Below are 18,031 nucleotides of genomic sequence, written 5' to 3'. Positions count from 1 at the left end.
CTATAATAACGCTCACTTCAACCCGCAATGACAGGATATGCTATAATAACGCTCACTTCAACCCGCTATAGCGTTCACTTCAACCCACGATGACAGGATATGCTATAATAGCGTTCACTTCAACCCACGATGACAGGATATGCTATAATAACGTTCACTTCAACCCACGATGACAGGATATGCTATAATAACGTTCACTTCAACCCGCGAAGAAAGGATATGCTATTATAACGTTCACTTCAACCCGCGATGAAAAGATATGCTATTATAACGTTCACTTCAACCCGCGATGAAAAGATATGCTATAACAGCGTTCACTTCAACCCGCGATGACAGGATATGCTATAATAACGTTCACTTCAACCCGCGATGAAAAGATATGCTATTATAACGTTCACTTCAACCCGCGAAGAAAAGATATGCTATTATAGCGTTCACTTCAACCCACGATGACAGGATATGCTTCGCGAAGAAATGATATGCTATAATAACGTTCAATTAAACCCGCGATGGAAAGATATGCTATAATAGCGTTCACTTTAACCCGCGATGACAGGATATGCTATAATAACGTTCACTTCAACCCGCGAAGAAATGATATGCTATAATAGCGTTCACTTCCACCCGCGATGACAGGATATGCTATAACAGCGTTCACTTCCACCCGCGATGAAAATATGCTATAATAGCGTTCACTTCCACCCGCGATGACAAGATATGCTGGATGAGAATTAAATAGCGGCACATGAAACACCTCACGCACTTGAGTCTCAATTCAAGGAAGACCGCTGCAGGAAATGCAGGATCAAACGTGAAAAGTTGACGGAAACTTTTGACAATCTTAAATTTACTGTCGTTACCAATCATTAACTGACATTGTTCGGGGGTTGTAATAGTCCTATCTTGACATTTAAATTGAAGAGAAATGAATCGCGTTATTAAAGAATTTAGTTCAATTTACGTATATTTTCAGGTTTATGCAGTCCGTTCTTCCAATTCATAGTTCGAATACATCTGGTCAAGTTTGACACATAAAATTTTCTAGTGGAAATTGTCAACATCCAAAACAATGTGTCGTCTGCACGGCAGTTCAAGTTGCACAATAGCGATGCTTTTAGTTCTGATGACTTCAACATTAGCTGGTGAGTACTCAGAAAAGTTCTTAAATATTATGATTCGGTACAATTGAATACTTGGTGCCTTTGGTTTGGCTTGTTATATGGAAGTTTAGTGATAATATCTCTTTTTTTTATAAAAATCACGGCTGAAGCTCGTTCAAATTAGATGATTGGGTTATCTCAGGCGTTGTTATATCAGTTGGTTGCATTGATGATAATCTTATTAAAAATGTTTCTTCGTTTTTTAATATAATTCGAGACAGTTAATTTGGACTTAATTAGTTTCTTTGTAGTTTCGATTGATAACCAAACTTGGTGGTAGGGAAGTCATACAACTGATGGTATAACTGATCTATGTAGCAATGTAATATTGGTTTGCGTCGTGCGATTAGTAGTGGTTGAACTGGTAGCTTTAGTGAAAGTTGATTTGTTTCACTGAAAATATTGAAGAAGCACATAAGGTGCATCCGTAAAAATAGACGACGGTAATTAAACATTATTCTGTGCAAATAAGGAAAAAATTAGCAAAAAATTAACGTAGATTTTAGATTAGATCTTTGATCTTAGATTAGATTGAACACTTTAAGAGATAGAATTTATTTACAGATAATTATCAATAAATGCAATTTGTTAAAAATTATGTTTAATTTAACAAATAACAAATGTACTTTCGACAAGACACAAATCAGAAAAAAATGTTCAACATGTAAAAAATAGCTATTAAACTGTCAAATTTTAAATGAAAAATGAGAAAATTCAGAGATGATTTTTGCGCTTAACAAACAACAGACCATGAAGATATGAAAAAAATCACATAAACAAGAATTTGGAAATGACAAAGAACGCATGTGAGGCGATTGCATATATGGATGCAAGTCAACCTTATACGCAAACGCATACTGTATAATGACAAGTAAAAATGTAAACACCCAAGGACGCTCAGTTTACTTGCTTCAAATGATACCTTCAATCAATTTTGATCTATGCTTCATGGTCCTTTTGATGAAAAACCATCACTTATATACTCGATATTGAAGTTGTTATTGTACTGAATCCTTAAATTTATTCTAATTCAACGCTTTTATGTGCTGGTGCAATTTATGCATTCACGAATTCCAGAACCTCGTTTGCAATGGTTCTTTATAAATTGTAAAATTCGGACGTGAATGGTGCTATGATGGATCAGGTGGCAATATATCATTATTAAATGCAGCTGCCACTATTATCTGCCTTATTTTTTGCCCATACAAATGGGCCCCTACTCGGCCCGACCTTCGGCAATTGAGCTTTGCAGTCGGGAACTGGTTGACCTTGCTCTCAAAAACTACATCAATTGAATCATTTACATGAAATTTGAGATAGAATTAGTCATACAAAACCACACAGACATTTTACAAGTCCATAAATAGTGAAACATTTAAAATTAGAAAATAGATTGATTCTGTGAATATTTTTAGGCGGTATTAAGCTTCAACACAAGTTTTTAATACAAATGAAGTAAGGTTTCACTGCAAAATTTATGTTGAAGATGCATCATTTAACTCATAGTAAAAATAAATATTTCTCAATTTTGAGTCAAGACATAACTGGAAACTCTAGCAAAGTCTCAGGTGAAAACTTAACATCGCGAGCTTTTTCTACTGTTCAATTGTACCGCAGAGAATATTATATATCTATACACATATTATTTTAATTGGAGTAGTTCGGCAGAAGCTTTTCTTTTATGCAAGTTTGATTGAAGACCAGAGGTTGTTTTTTTATTGATAATCTTCTTGTTCGTTTTTATTATTATTATTAAAAATAATAAATATATATCATATTATTCAAATGCACATAAGGTGAAGAAAACAGCCTCGAGAGCAGTTATCAAGATATGCAGTCTCAGCCCTGCTCATTCGATTAGCATTAAGACAAGTAACACATTTTTTCTTAAGGGCATAAAAAATACGGCTACTGTGACAACATTTATTTCTCGCCATTTCAGTGACGCTCAAGCGGGCGGAGAGGGCGAGTGGGCCGGCGAGGGAAGATGAATTTTTGTCAACATTGCAACAGCACACCAACGAGACGCGGTCCAGTCTCGCGCACCACATCCAAAACGTAAGATAAATTGTGCACCTACTTTTATTCTAGATGCAAGAACATTCTTAACAGCTGTTAATAGCCAATATAATAATATGCGTTCAGTTTAAGAATAAAGGCTAAAACCAAAAAAGTTGCATAAAACATTTTACTGAATAGAAGTCCTAGATAAATTCAGTAAAATGTTTTATGCAACTTTTTTGGTTTAGCCTTTATTCTTAAACTGAGAAGAACTCCTCGAAATATGCGTTCATATCAACAAAACAACTGCACATCAACGAAACTCGGTCTAGTCTCGCACACCACATCCAAACCTTGAGCTAAATTTTGCACTGGAACGGAAAAAGTGTCTGCCATGCTCGAATTGTTTGCATCTCATAAATACTGTAAGAATCCTGTCATGATAATCAGCCAGGTAAATCAGGGAATAAAATTTTCTACACTTTAAAATATATTCGTGCATTCTCCCACAACAAGAGTTTATCGGAACTAAAATCTTTCCTCTTATCCAAATAATTATTATCCCAAAACCCGCGTCCACAAGCAAACAGCGAATTATATAATGTCGGAAATTTAATAATCAACCATGAAATAATAATGAACGAATACTTTTCAGTTATGATCCTAAAAATTATTTTATATATTGAGGGCTATATTTAGAAATATTTTTCTCCAGGTAGTGCAATTGATGGTGAAAACTCTGCCATTTGATAATCAATCATTTAATTAAGACCAACGACGTCCATTCTTAAATTTAGCAAGGTTACCGGCAAAAATGGTACAACTGTTGTCCATGTATCAAGATCACTTAATTGCTCAAATAAAAAATTAACCAAGAAATGAAAAGTAAAGAAATCAGAAAAAAATTCAACATCTATTCATAAGAGAAAACGTTTCAGTGCCCAGCTCCTCTTTACAAGAGAAAACGTGCCCAGCTCCTCTTTATAAGAGAAAACGTCTAAGTGCACAGCTCCTCTTTATAAGAGAAAACGTTCAAGTGCCCAGCTCCTCTTTATAAGAGAAAAGTTTCAGTGCCCAGCTCCTCTTTATGAGAAAAAACGTTTCAGTGCCCAGCTCCTCTTTATAAGAGAAAACGTTTCAGTGCCCAGCTCCTCTTTATAAGAGAAAACGTTTAAGTGCCCAGCTCCTCTTTATAACAGAAAACGTTCAAGTGCCCAGCTCCTCTTTATAAGAGAAAACATTTCAGTGCCCAGCTCCTCTTTATAAGAGAAAACGTTTCAGTGCCCAGCTCCTCTTTATAAGAGAAAACGTTTCAGTGCCCAGCTCCTCTTTATAAGAGAAAACGTTTCAGTGCCCAGCTCCTCTCTTTAAGAGAAAACGTTTAAGTACCCAGCTCCTCATTATAAGAGAAAACGTTTGTGCCCGGCTCCTCATTATATGAGAAAACGTTTCAGTGCCCCTCTCCTCTTTATAAGAGAAAAACGTTCAAGTGCCCAGCTCCATCGTGAGGGTAAGATCATAGAAAACATGTATAATCAATTAGTAAACTATAAATCATACGTGATTGTAGTGATAACAGTTCAGAGTATCAGGATTGCAGCAGAGAGGAATTTAAAAGCAAAGAAAATACCACAAAAATTCACCATATCTTTATAAGAGAAAACGTTTCGGAGTCCAGCTCCTATTGCAGCAGAGAGGTACGGGCGATCCCAGCTCTGTGCGCCAGTTTCTGGTCAGAATCGGCGAGGAGGCCGGGCGGTTAATTAAGCAAGGCAAAATTGGAGCAGTGAGTCGCGTGATCGAGACCGTAACAATCTGTGAAAATTATGCGATGTTACGAATTGTCGACAGTTTTAACGGCCTAATAAATGCTAAAACCGCTACTACTACTAACAAATTGACAATTGAAAACAGATTCATATTAATATTCATAATAATAAGGTGGATACTCCATAATTGAAGAAAAACCCCACCAACGGTTGCGCGCACGCACATGAGGGCATTGCAAGGTGAACGTTTCGAAATTCGGAGAACGTGTAACGTCTTAAGAAAAAAAAAAATAAGTAAGTTGGAGAAACAGGCGATAGAAGGTTTTAGTTTTTTAGTTATGGTACGCCCTCAGCCAGCCTTGTTTAGCTGACTGGAAGGCAGGTAGCGATGTGGCTGCCACGACGTCTGCACTCAGGGAGTTCCATATTCTGATGGCCGACGGAAAAAATGAGTGTAGGTGAACGTCGGTTCTGCTGCGTGGAACCTGCAGCTGCTGTTGGTGCCCCCTTGTTGCTCGTGTGACTGGTTGGCATAGTCCTGAAGGAGGTTGGACATCGACTAGGCGATGCAGCATTTTGTACAGCATGCATGCTTTGTCTGCCGTTCTCCTCAAACGGAGCTCTTCCAGCTTAAGTCTGGCTACCATCTCAGTGGCACTGGATGTGGGGCTAAAGTCTCCCAGATTCTGGGGGCCGCTCTGCGTTGTATCATCTCAAGGGAGGTTCTCAGGTGCTGCTGATGCGGATCCCAGGCCGGTGATGTATGGTCTAACAGTGGTCGTACGAGGCTTTTATAGCAGTGAACTTGGACTTGTGTTTGGCATCCCTTAAGATTTCGACAGGCGAACGCGCAGGACCGGTTGGCTCTGGCTGCAGTTGCCTCATGTGTTTCCCCCAATGCAGAGTTTCTGATATTTCAACGCCGAGGTATTTGTCGCTGGGGACTTGTTCCAGCTCCTGTCCATGGACCGAGTAGGTAGAGGGCACTCTATTCCTCTTCCTGGTGACTGACAGCAGGCGGCACTTGTCAACGTTGAAGGCCATATCTGCCACTTTTGTTCCCACATTTCCAACTTTTCTAGGTCTTCTTGTAGTCGTTGCGCGTCAAGTCGTGATCGTATGCGAGAATACATGATCGTGTCATCAGCAAAAAGTCTGACTCTGGCGCTGGTTCATTCTCCGAGGTCATTGATGTATATAAGAAACAAGGTTGGTCCGAGCACCGAGCCTTGTGGGACGCCGGAGAGTACGCGGCCCACCCTGGACTTTTTCCCCCCCCACGACCACTTGCTGCGTTCGTCCAGACAGGAAACCGGTGATACACTGCTTGGCCCTTCCTCGGATGCCATAAAATTCCAGCTTCGGTAGCAGTCACTGGTGGGGTACTTTGTCGAACGCTTTGGAAAAGTCAAGTAATATAGTGTCCGTCTGGCCAGCCCGGTCAATCTCGGCAGCAAGATCTTCAACTGGCAGGATTAGCTGGGTGATGCATGACCGATTGCTGCGGAGCCATGCTGGGAGTCGGTGAGGATCTTGTGTTCATCTAGGTAAGCCGTGATCGAAGATCTCACATTAACGTGCTCGAGCAGTTTACAGCAGATGCAAGTGAGAGAGATGGGGCGGTAATTGGCGGCCTGGCTCCGGTCTCCCTTCTTGATGATAGGCTGGACGATTGCGTGCTCCCAGACGTGGGAAACCTGGCCAGTGTCCAAGGATTTCACAAACAGGAGAGTCAAAGCGGAGGCCAACTCCTCTGCAACCTCCCTCACCAGCCGGCACGGGATGCCATCTGGTCCTGAAGCCTTTCTCGGGTTGAGGCTTGCCAGTAGTTTGTAGACCCCATTTTCTGTGATGTTAATCTCTGGCACAGTAGGGTGTGGGCTGCTGTCTAAGACGGGCATGTGAGTCATGTCCTCTCGAGTGAAGGCAGTGCAGAACTGATTGTTCAGTATGTCGGCCTTAGTCATGCTGTCACTAAATGTGAGCCCGTTGCGTTTGGGTGGGGATACCGTTGCGTTTGGGAGGGGATACACCCACTGTATCACTGCCTCTGCTCTTGATGAGTCTCCAAAGGCAGTTTGTCGAGTCTTCTTCTAGCAGGTGTTTCACGTATCGCTGGTAGCTTTGTCTGTTGATTCTTCTAGCTTCTTTCTTCAGAACTTGAAAGTGATGCCAGTCTTCTACTCTGTTGCTAGTTTTGGCCCTTCTCCACGCGCGATACTTGTGTCTGGATTGTCTCTTTTTTTTAGTGTGTTGTTGATCCAGGGCTGATGGCGCTTAACAGACAACTGTTTGATGGGAACGTGTTGTTCCATCATATCTACAAGATGACTTTGGGTGCTCGTCCAAAGTTTGTTGACAGATTGCGTGGTCGACCGGCATTAGTCACGGCTAGACTGCTTTGTCTTGGACTTGATGGTGGTAAAGTCCGCTTTCTTCCAAACGCTAACTGTTCTAGCTACGGGTTTGCGATCTGCTGCCTTGATATGGCTGTCTACTAAGACGATGTCGTGGTCCCCAAGTGGAGGGATGGTGGTGGATCTGGTGATGAGTCTTGGTCTATTTGTGAGAAATAAGTCAAGGATGTGCTTGCCTAGTGTTGGCTTATCGTTCACTTGGAGGAGCCCCATTTCTGTGACCTTCTCCAAGAAGAGTTTATTGATTCTGGATGGGTACTGCCTCCCGGTCACTGTCTGGTCCTTCCAGTTGATGTCAGGCAGGTTTAGGTCGCCGTCGAGCCAGACAACGCCATCGGTCTTCACCTCGCTCAGAGCTTTGATGATGTCTGCCATTTGCTGGTCGCAGGGGTCTGCGGGGGATCTGTTAAAGGATCCTAGTGGTTCGTTCTTCTTTTGCGTCTGGACCTAAACAAGCACAGCCTCAGCGGGCGAGTTGTGGTAGATCTCATGGGATTTGAGGCCATGAGATAGAGAGAGATCTTGCTCCTGGCAAAATAAATAAATAACCATACAGTTGAATACTTTCAGGTGGCTGGGGTAATGAAGGACACAATGACGTCGCCTTGGGTGCCAGGAGCGGGCAAGCAACTGTTCCCAGGCGCGACGCCTGCGTGCCTGTCTTGCCAGGTGCTGGTCAAGGCGCTGTTCCAGTTCCTGCGCAGCACCACAGACACCGCACTCTTCTACAAGGGCCTCATTGCGATCTGCCAGCAGCTTCTCTTCAGACAGCCTGGCGTCTGTTCGGGGATCTTAAATAATGAGAAGGTGACTAATCAATAGCAATTATCAAATTAGCATTAATTAATCAAGTTCAATGATGCGAATTAATTACAAATACAGTTGCGTACTGGAATAACGCACAATGATTTCATTTCTTATCCAATTGCAATTGTAAACTGCTGTGTTTTTGTATTTGTGTTTAGGTCACGCTGCATCGTCTTTCATTTGTAGATATACTTCTGATAATTTGCTTCAAGAATTTCGCTTTTGCTAATTGATTGTTTAATTAATCGACAAAATGCTTGATATGGGCAATCATGTAAGTGTTTGATAAGAACCTCAATGTAAATGCTGAATGGGCCTACATTTGAATATAAAATACAATATTTTTAAATAAAAAATAATGCCTACACTTGATAACAAAGTAAATGCTGAATTCCTGTCTATGCGTAATATTGGCTGACAAGTGTAGGCTTTATATGAGCTAAAAAGTTGGTGTATGATAGGAATCATAATGCAAAGAACGAAAACGAGCTATAATGAAAATTTATGTGGGCTATCAAGTAAATGTTTGATTGGAACCATCAAATAAATGCTGAAAATTACCAAACTTACTGTCGTCAGCTTTAATCATAAAACTGATGGAAATGTGCACCATTGCAATAATGTACCTACGTTTTCCACAGGACGTGATGGAGTATGTCATACGTCGTGGTAGGGCCAATCACGTTCAGTTGTGTGCACTCATCTTCACCTCCAGCTACTTCCCCACTCCGCCCTGTGGGCTACAATTCCAGGACAAGGATTGGAGCGTTGATATTCCCGTTCCCATTCCCACTGGGCCCACGGGTCTACGTAAACATGTGGTAAATTTAAATTAGTTCGTTGCTGGATTTTAGTTAGGTCTTAAAGCCAACTTGATGGAACCCTTGAGACTTTTTTCATAGTAAACATCAAACTTTCACAATCCTCGTTATGGTCCACGAGGACCCCGAATCTCGTTTTGGTCCACGGAGTTTTGACGTAAAAAATTATAATTTTGTGGCTTGTTATATTCAGGATACTAAAATAAAAATAATAAATTCATAAATTAAAATTGTAGCGATCACCTTTAATACTATTTCATTTCGACATGTTCTGTTGTCCAGGCTCCAAAAGTCTCATCAGTAATACCAGTTGAACACAGGAGAGCAAAATCAACAGAGTTTAGCAACGAAGGACGGCCGTACCTGAAAGTCCTGCACCTCGCAGACCTGCACTACGACCCGAGCTACAGAGAGGGATCCAGCACGAAATGTGGAGCACCCATATGCTGTCAAGCCCAAAGCGGTCAGTTGGACAATGAAATCTTTTCGAAAATCGAGGAAAAAAGTATTAAAAAAACTCAGTTGTGCAACGAAATCTTTTCAAAAATTAAAGAAAAAAAACATAGAACCTAATCAAAATATGAAACAAATAATTTGTCAACGGTAAATCCAAACGATTTGTGCTCATGGTTTGGAAAACTGTGATCGGGAGGAGAATTTGACTTTAGAACATAGAAGACGCTCGTTTTTCCGGAATCTTATCACAATAACTTATCTTGCATGACCATTTTAGAATGTAAAACGGATGCTTGTGTTTTAATTAATCTGCTTTATATTGTAGGACTAATGCCAATATGTATAAAACGTTCGGTTAGAATATTTTCCCCTTTACAGGATCACCAATGACAGGCGAGGCAGGAGCGGGCAGATGGGGCGACTATGGACCGTGCGATTCCCCCGAGATTCTGGTGCGCAACATGCTGGAGGACATCCGTCGCCGACACAGCGTGAGTCCTGCTTTATACCCATACAGAAATAACGGTTGTGTGTGCGCAACATGCTGGAGGACATCCGTCGCCGACACAACGTGAGTCCTGCTTTATACCCATACAAAAATAACGGTTGTATGTGCGCAACATGCTGGAGGACATCCGTCGCCGACACAACGTGAGTCCTGCTTTATACCCATACAGAAATAACGGTTGTATGTGCGCAACATGCTGGAGGACATCCGTCGCCGACACAACGTGAGTCCTGCTTTATACCCATACAGAAATAACGGCTGTATGTGCGCAACATGCTGGAGGACATCCGTCGCCGACACAGCGTGAGTCCTGCTTTATACCCATACAAAAATAACGGTTGTGTATGCGCAATATGCTGAAGGACAGCCTTAGCCGACAGAACGTGAATCTTACTCATATACAAGCAAAAATAACGGTTGTGTCGACGGCGATGCAGAGGTGTACAAGGCGATTGAGAACTTGGCCTGCTGAGCAGTTAACTGTGATTAAAAATGCGACTGGCTTACTGAATTCGTAACTGCTGTGGTCATTATTCGATATCAAGTTAGGTTGCTACGCTCAGCCCCTTGATATAAAGTTAGGTACGCTCTGCCCCTGAAGGGCCACAGTCTATATAAAAAAACAAGGCGTTTATGCAGTTAGAGCGCCGTTGCAATGTGTTTCATGCCATGAATTCAACGTTCTTTATGAAATATAGTGGTAGTGAACGAGCGTTGTTTGAAGATTAGGCGGTCGAGCGCCGACTGCATCTGTTGTATTCCATTGAGGAAATCTGGGATCTATACCGGATGACTTATACTAAGATTCAAGTGCTGATAACGGGTTTATGCTTAATATATATTAACTAAACAGTTTGACAGTATTAAACGGCTGGTCAGACAGCCGAGAAACGCAGCGCGAGCTGAGGAAAGGATGTTACAGGAAATACGTGATTACCACAAATGTTCGAAGTCACTGACATACACCTGACCAAAAAAAAAGACTTTTCGTAGTAATATGTATATTTTCTCGGTAAATCACAGATAAAATTCAAAAAGCACTTATTTAATTTGTTAAATTTGAGAGTGACATGTGATCGTAAAGTTGTTTGTTCTTCTGTCTCCCATCGAATGCATTTTTTCGAAAGAATTAAAATATTTCTTGCGGGGACTTGACAAGAATGAACGAGACACGTACGTGCAGTCCTGCACCGAGATTGCCACAAATTTCGACAATTTTCACTCTTCGTTGAAGCTAGTAATCTAAAAAATATAACTCAGTACTCACTGCAGTGAGTGACAGAGAATGCATTTTCTCGTCGACGAAAACGTGAATTCGCGGACAGACGGACAGACAGACAGACGGACATGGCTAGCAGAATAGTGCATTTTTTTCCATAAATGAGAAAACGCGCTAAAATAGTAAAAAAAATCAGTAAAATCATATCTACAATAACGTGGAACTGCAATCAGTGCAATGCCGATTAAAACGCTAGCAATTTTCAAGCCGTTAGATGGAAATTGGCAGCCAAAATCTGTAGTACAGAAATAAACCCTGAATTAATTATAGAAATTTCAATTGTATGGTTCATTGTGTAGTGAATTATTGCAAATAAAAATCAGTTTTTATTTTTATTCTTCAACTTCAAAGTAGGAAATAGATAACACGGATTTCGCAGAAACGAATAGTTGAAAGCCAGGTTTGAAGAATTCTCTGTCAATTGCGTTCAGTGATTGTGGAAACAGTACAGAAAATTTGTATTTTTTTTAAATGGTATATTGTTTTAAGCGAATTTACTCTTGCCATGATATGGAATACATTTCCATTTAGTTGTCGTTAACTCACGAACGAAAACGTTATAAGGCCATATTTTTTGCACATTAGCACTGGACACATACACGCCATAGGGCATAGAGCCATAGACGATGTACGAAAGAAACCAAAATGTTCTGATGCAGTCTCCCCTCACCAGGACATCGACTACATCATCTACACCGGAGACAGCGTGGCGCACGACCTCTGGAAACTGAGTCGTGAGAAGAACACTAAAGTTATCAACAAAGTAGGAGAGCTTCTTAAAGAATATTTCCCGTACACCCCCATCGTCGGGGCGCTGGGCAACCACGAGTCTTTTCCGCGAGACAGGTACGCGATAATTTATATCCGCAGATTTGGTCACTCAAAAATATCCTTGTTTATTTATCCATTCAATTCAATTATCTCCATCTTAAGTACGTGAAGTAGACGAATTCATTGTTCAAAGACGAGCCAAGTAATTTGAAACAATCTATTGATCGATAAACGGATTCTAATCCCGTGAATACGTTGCAACACACTTTTAAATTGAAATAATTATTTCATAAACAATGCAATGGGAAAGTTGATTGTTCAATTAAACATACACGAGTAAAAACGCTTAGAACGGATCTTAATGCTCAACCAATTGACAGTTTTAGAAATATTATGTTTCCGCTTTGCAGAGGGATGACTAAATCATATTAACCAAAACCTTACAACATTTCCACAGTTTTCCCCCACCCGAGGACGCCACAGTCAACCGGAAATTCAGCAACTTGTGGCTGTACAACTTGATGGCCGACCAGTGGCAGAGCTTCCTGCCCAACGTCAACATCTCCACAGAAGCCAGGATATCAGGATCGTATTCTGTTCTAATCCAACCGGGATTCAGGATCATCTCGCTCAACACAAATTTCTGTTATAAATTCAACTGGTTTGTGTCTTGAAAAGGATTCGTTTAATTGCTAAAATTAACTAATTTTAACTTTCACCGCCGATATATATTTTTTTGTATTTGCTGTTGAGAACATAATTAGATTAATCAAGTTGAAAATGTAATTATCATTTGATTATTTGCATGTTAATTATATATGAATCCAAAAGCCTAGCGAGTGCTCAAAAATGACACCTATTCTCATTAAAAGCGTTTGGGGAACCAGCTGAAGGTATGTATAATCTATGAAATGAATAAATTTACACGACTAAATTCAAATAGATTGATTTTTAATTGATCAATATTAGATAAATTGATGGAAAAAACGGCATCTTAAACTTTTTAAGCCAATTTTAAGTATGAACTATGTTCAGGCAAAGTTTTTTTTTAAAAATTGCAAAGATGTCAAAGTCTTAAAAACTGGGATGTCAGCGTTGGAATTTAAAATTGCAAAATTGTTTTCGCATACAGTATACGTTGCACTGCTTGGCGTTAAAGCGCAGAGATGAATGAGGTGGTAGTGCAAATTGGTTCCCAGTACGATAATCCCTGCACCTAGTCTCGAAAATTACAAGTAAAAGTTACGATGATTGGGAGCTGCTTCTAAATCTGAGAGCATTGCGTCGGGCAAGACATTCGAATATTCTTATATATGAAGAAAGAATCCATTTTAATATTATTGAATTACAATACATACATTCAGAAAATAAGAGAACATTCATAGGTAAACATTTCAGAAATATCTCACGAAGAATATTTTAAATTATTTGAAATAGTTTCAGAAGAAGAGCCTAGGTATGCGAAGGGAAAAAAAAATTCCAATTATAAATCTCAAGGACAACTTTTTAATTTAAGTAAACAAATGGTTGGCCGAAAACCCATTTAAAAAAATTATTAGTTTAAGCGTTTTTAGATTATTAAAATTCAAGCTTATTTTTTTTTTTAATTTGTAGAAGCAAATTTTTAACCAACCACGTTTGTCCAGGTGGATCATGTACAAAAACAACGATCCCGGCAACGTGCTCCGCTGGCTGGTACGTGAACTGCAGAAGGCGGAGGACAAGGGGGAGTATGTACACATCATCGCACACATCGCCCCGCTCTATGCCGACTGCTATGAGCAGTGGCGATACCAATTCTCTAGGATCGTTTCTAGGTAAATATTTTCTAACATTTTAACCAACTTCGAAACTTGGCAAATTCTTCAGTCGCAATTTCTCCTCTGACTAGAACGAAAAACGTTTTTGCAATTTGTAATTTTTTGGCCCAGGTTTTCTGGGACGATCAGAGGCCAATTCTACGGCCACAGTCACATGACTGAGGTGCTGCTCAACTATGACGTTAATGACCCCAAGCGTCCCGTAGGAGTACAATACCTCACCCCCAGCAACACGCCCTATCACCGCCTCAACCCTTCATACACTCTCTTCTATGTCGATGGCAGCCATCCTGACTCGACACGAGTGAGTGCACGACCAAATTACAGCATATCAAATGATATAGAATAGAAGTGTCGGCACTGAAGAAATAGGCCCATGTCCTGTTGCCGATTCTTGAATTTTTCGTGACTTGATTCACAAGGGATCCGGCCTTTGGAACCCGATCTTTCCGTAACTGACGATTGATAGAGATAGCTGCTGGACTTATTGCTCTGCGCACTGAAGCCCAGTCTGATACGGACCCATTACTACTGACACGTTGTCGTCTCCCTACTAGAAAATCTCTGATCCATTTGAGTAAATTGCTGTCAATTCCCAAAGACTGCAATTTCCGCAATAGACACATAATATGCGCAAATAGACACAATATCTAGTCTAGTTGAAATGAAGAAACTCAACTAATCCGCGCTAGCAGAAGAATACATTTCCGTTGTCATTTGTTAATGGTAGTACTAGTTGATCGTACTGTGGAGTTCTGTTCTAACTGTTGAGGCAAGAGGTTCCTTGTGCTGAGCTCCCGTGACAGTAGCCGGCTTCGGCCGGCTGCTACGTCATCCTTTCTGGAACTATCTTTCTCGAAGTTTGAAAATACAGTACTGTCCCGCTCCGAGGCGTTGAGCCGGCGGATGCCATGGTACGACCAGCTACAGTGAAGTTTAACTCCTGAAGTTCTGCTCCCCTGAAGTTCCGCTGCATTTTGGATTTTAAAGATCATATCAAATCTTAGACATATATATTTATACAGTTTAATGCATTTCGGTGAATAATTATTATATATAAATGCGAACATATTACTCAGGCGGTGCTTGACTCGAACACTTACTTCCTGAACCTGACGGCGGCGAACGCCCACGACGACGTGACGTGGCATCTGCTGTACAGCGCCCGCAGGGACCTCAGCCTGCGGACGCTCGAGGCGCCGGACTGGCACGACCTCGTCCGCAGGATGGACAAAGATCCTGAACTTACACGGAAATTCCATGCGTGAGTAACTTAAAAGATTACTTGACTTGCCTAGAACTTTTAAATATAAATTAGGGAATCATCTCACTGAGAGGACTTGGAAACCTTAGGCGTGACGCTGAAAAATATCAAAGAAAGGGTTTCATGACCGAGTCAAATATAAGAACTTTCAAGTCATACATAATTATAGCCTAAACATTGATCCTGACTTAGCAATTTTTCCATCAACTTCATTAGTTTCTTACATTTTTTTTATAAATGTTAGTTTGACAGTTTTGTTGTGAGAAAAGTTTTGTAAATAAGATTATATCCGTGTAAAATCCAATATACCGGTACTTATTAATTTGCTATTCTATTAATTGTAACCGTTTCAACCGTAGTTTCTCAGTTATTCTGAGTTACTTAGCGGCACGATACAAGATTTATTAGTCATTGTCTTTCGTCGAAGTATTTATACAGAAGTCTTCCCTATATTTGTTGCCACAGATTTGCTGTGAAGATGAGCGACGTTCTGAAGGACGAATGCGACAAGAGCTGCAGACGAGTTATTGTCTGCAATATGGTGGAGAGCGACAGATTTCTGCCTAGAAAATGCAAAAATTCACGATAATATCTAATATCTAAATTTATCAATACATTATATTAGTATAAGTTTTCAATAGCTTGTTAATTAAATAAATTTCTGATGATCCCTCAAAGTATGTTTAAATAAAGATGTACATTATTTTACCTCAAGTCTTACAAAATGTACGGTACACCATAAGAGGGGCATGCCACTCTGCGGTTCATCATTACATGCAATATGTATATTAATGTTTGTGTTTGTTTGATACTCTATTTTACAAGTATATAGTTGTTAATCGCGGCCTATTGTAACTCTTTTTTATCTGAAAGTTTATTTAGAGTAGGAAAATTCTATGACATTGCAAAACAGGGGTTTGAATTAAAAATCAAAATCCAATATACTTTCATATGTCTATAAAAATTTATATTTTCAATGTATCACACATTAACAATTATCTTTGAATTTCAATCAAGTGGGGGCAAGCTTTTTTTGTTGAATGTGGGTTTGAACAGATGTTTCTTCCGTAAAATTTACATTCGATTAAGAAATATTATTAACGACCTGATTAAGCGGTTAATGAATCTACTAGTCCTATAGTGCGTGTTCAGGATATGAGTCTTATTGAGTGTCCAGGAAAATGTATCCAAAACTTTGTTACTAGCCCTCAAGTACAAGTTCTAGTGCTTATTTAGGATACAAGTCCTATTGCGTGTCCAGGATATAAGTCCTATAGTGAGTGTCCAGGAAACTGGATCGGAAAATGTTTTACTAGACCTAAGGTCATGACAGTTACAGAAACAGTAGTTGCACAAAAAAATGTGAGTTAAAAATGAATAATTGTGAATTAAAATTGAATATGTAATTTAGTTTCAAAATGTAATGGTTCCTCGAATTCTCATTAGGAGGTCATGTTGCGGTTTTATATTATCTGAGAATTGCAGTAAGTCTTGATTTTTCAGTCAGGATGAATTTGATTTGAGAATTTTTTGGATGGCAGAAAATATGAGTTGATATGAAAATTGTTAAGTTTCAGGGATTCTCTATTCCAATTAATGCCCAGGGATTGTCTATTTGAAATGTTAGTCTGAGTCTGTTAGCTATGAATTTTTCGCCATTGAAAGTTGATATAAGGGTGTGTTTCATATCTTCCATAATCATTTCAGCTTTCTTATAGCAATCTAAGAAATCAAAACAGTTCCATCGGCTTAATTACTTGGACAAGATAGCAAGACAGATTTTTTTTAAATCAAATAAAGTTCATACCATTGATTCTCTGTAAAGCACACAATAGAAAACAAATAAAATATTTTTTGTACATTTTTTGTCCTGTACACCGTTTAAAGATCTTTCATTACTATCAAATCGTAACCGCGTTATAAAATTCTTGAGCTACAACTACGTTCGTAATACCAAGCTTATAGAAAATATTGCTAGAACCAAATCATTAGGATCCAGCGGCTGATATGATATATAAATACTACTGAGACATGCCTATAATTAACACGAGGATATTGCTATATAAGATAATAATTGAGTAGAGAATATAGAGAATATGCCTCTTAATAACTTGAGGTTCTAATTAACTATACAAGATGATAGGATATGTGGTGCAGTTGTGCTGCAGAGAATGATGAAAAAACATATAAATTACACCATAAATGATAACTCTCTTTCATTGAGATCATCATTTGTACAATAAAAATGTATAGAATTGAACTACTATTAATTTGCTTTTAAAATAGATAATTGATTGTAAAGTGATTAAGGTGACTCGTCCACTGACACTTAAGATCATTTCTCCGCCGCAGAATGACTTTATCAAAGAAAACTTAGAAAGCTAAGAAAATAAAAAAATCATATCATTACCTTTAAAGCTCCGTAGTGTTGGCAATGTTTGATACATCGCAAATTTACGAGACTTTCTGACGCAAAACATCCGCTAAGATTCGAATAATTTCTACACAATCTATGTATATATACCAACAACAGAATAAAGTATAGGTAATATTTATGAATGCTCTCAGAAGTTTCACTCAATTATAAATCCATTGTATTCATCTAATAAAACACATGATTTCGAGCAAATAACGTGCGTTGCTAATTTGAGAATAAATAAAAAATAATATAATTAAATAAAATATATATATTTATTTCGCACTTAACCCTTGTTCGACAGCATAATTTTAACACGTTACGATCGTACCGAGTGCAGGTTCAATCGTAAGCAATTGAATATAAAAGTTGAAACAAGTTAATTTAAAAGATTGAGCATCGCTTGCACGTTTGTAGCCTTGCAATGCAAATGCATGGAAGATTATCGAGGGCGTGTCCACTATGTAAATCGTGCAAGGACGTGAAATATTTATATTGGTGAAATCTTGAGATATCAAAAGATGGAGTCACGAAGGAAAGAT

At 39.3% G+C, this 18,031-nt stretch overlaps 2 protein-coding genes across 2 annotated transcripts; both read left to right on the top strand.

Annotated features, from left to right (window-relative positions):
• Positions 1-980: 980 nt before the first annotated feature.
• Positions 981-8,169, top strand: LOC108678400. The gene is made up of 3 exons (XM_018166816.1): positions 981-1,142; positions 3,103-3,218; positions 7,918-8,169. The coding sequence occupies exons 1-3, from the start codon at positions 1,070-1,072 to the stop codon at positions 8,167-8,169; spliced, it is 441 nt and encodes a 146-aa protein (XP_018022305.1). The 5' UTR covers positions 981-1,069.
• A 631-nt stretch (positions 8,170-8,800) lies between these two features.
• On the top strand, positions 8,801-16,871 carry LOC108678403 (sphingomyelin phosphodiesterase). Its single transcript, XM_018166818.2, has 9 exons — positions 8,801-8,975; positions 9,258-9,438; positions 9,810-9,922; positions 11,892-12,064; positions 12,447-12,650; positions 13,636-13,806; positions 13,921-14,113; positions 14,889-15,073; positions 15,539-16,871. The coding sequence occupies exons 1-9, from the start codon at positions 8,802-8,804 to the stop codon at positions 15,660-15,662; spliced, it is 1,518 nt and encodes a 505-aa protein (XP_018022307.1). The 5' UTR covers position 8,801; the 3' UTR covers positions 15,663-16,871.
• The last annotated feature ends 1,160 nt before the right edge of the window (positions 16,872-18,031 follow it).

This window comes from Hyalella azteca, unplaced genomic scaffold (assembly GCF_000764305.2).
Source record: "Hyalella azteca isolate HAZT.00-mixed unplaced genomic scaffold, Hazt_2.0.2 contig16722, whole genome shotgun sequence".
NCBI lineage: Eukaryota > Metazoa > Arthropoda > Malacostraca > Amphipoda > Hyalellidae > Hyalella > Hyalella azteca.
The sequence above is the reverse complement of the archived record's forward strand: the minus strand, read 5'-3'. Positions and strand labels throughout refer to the sequence as shown.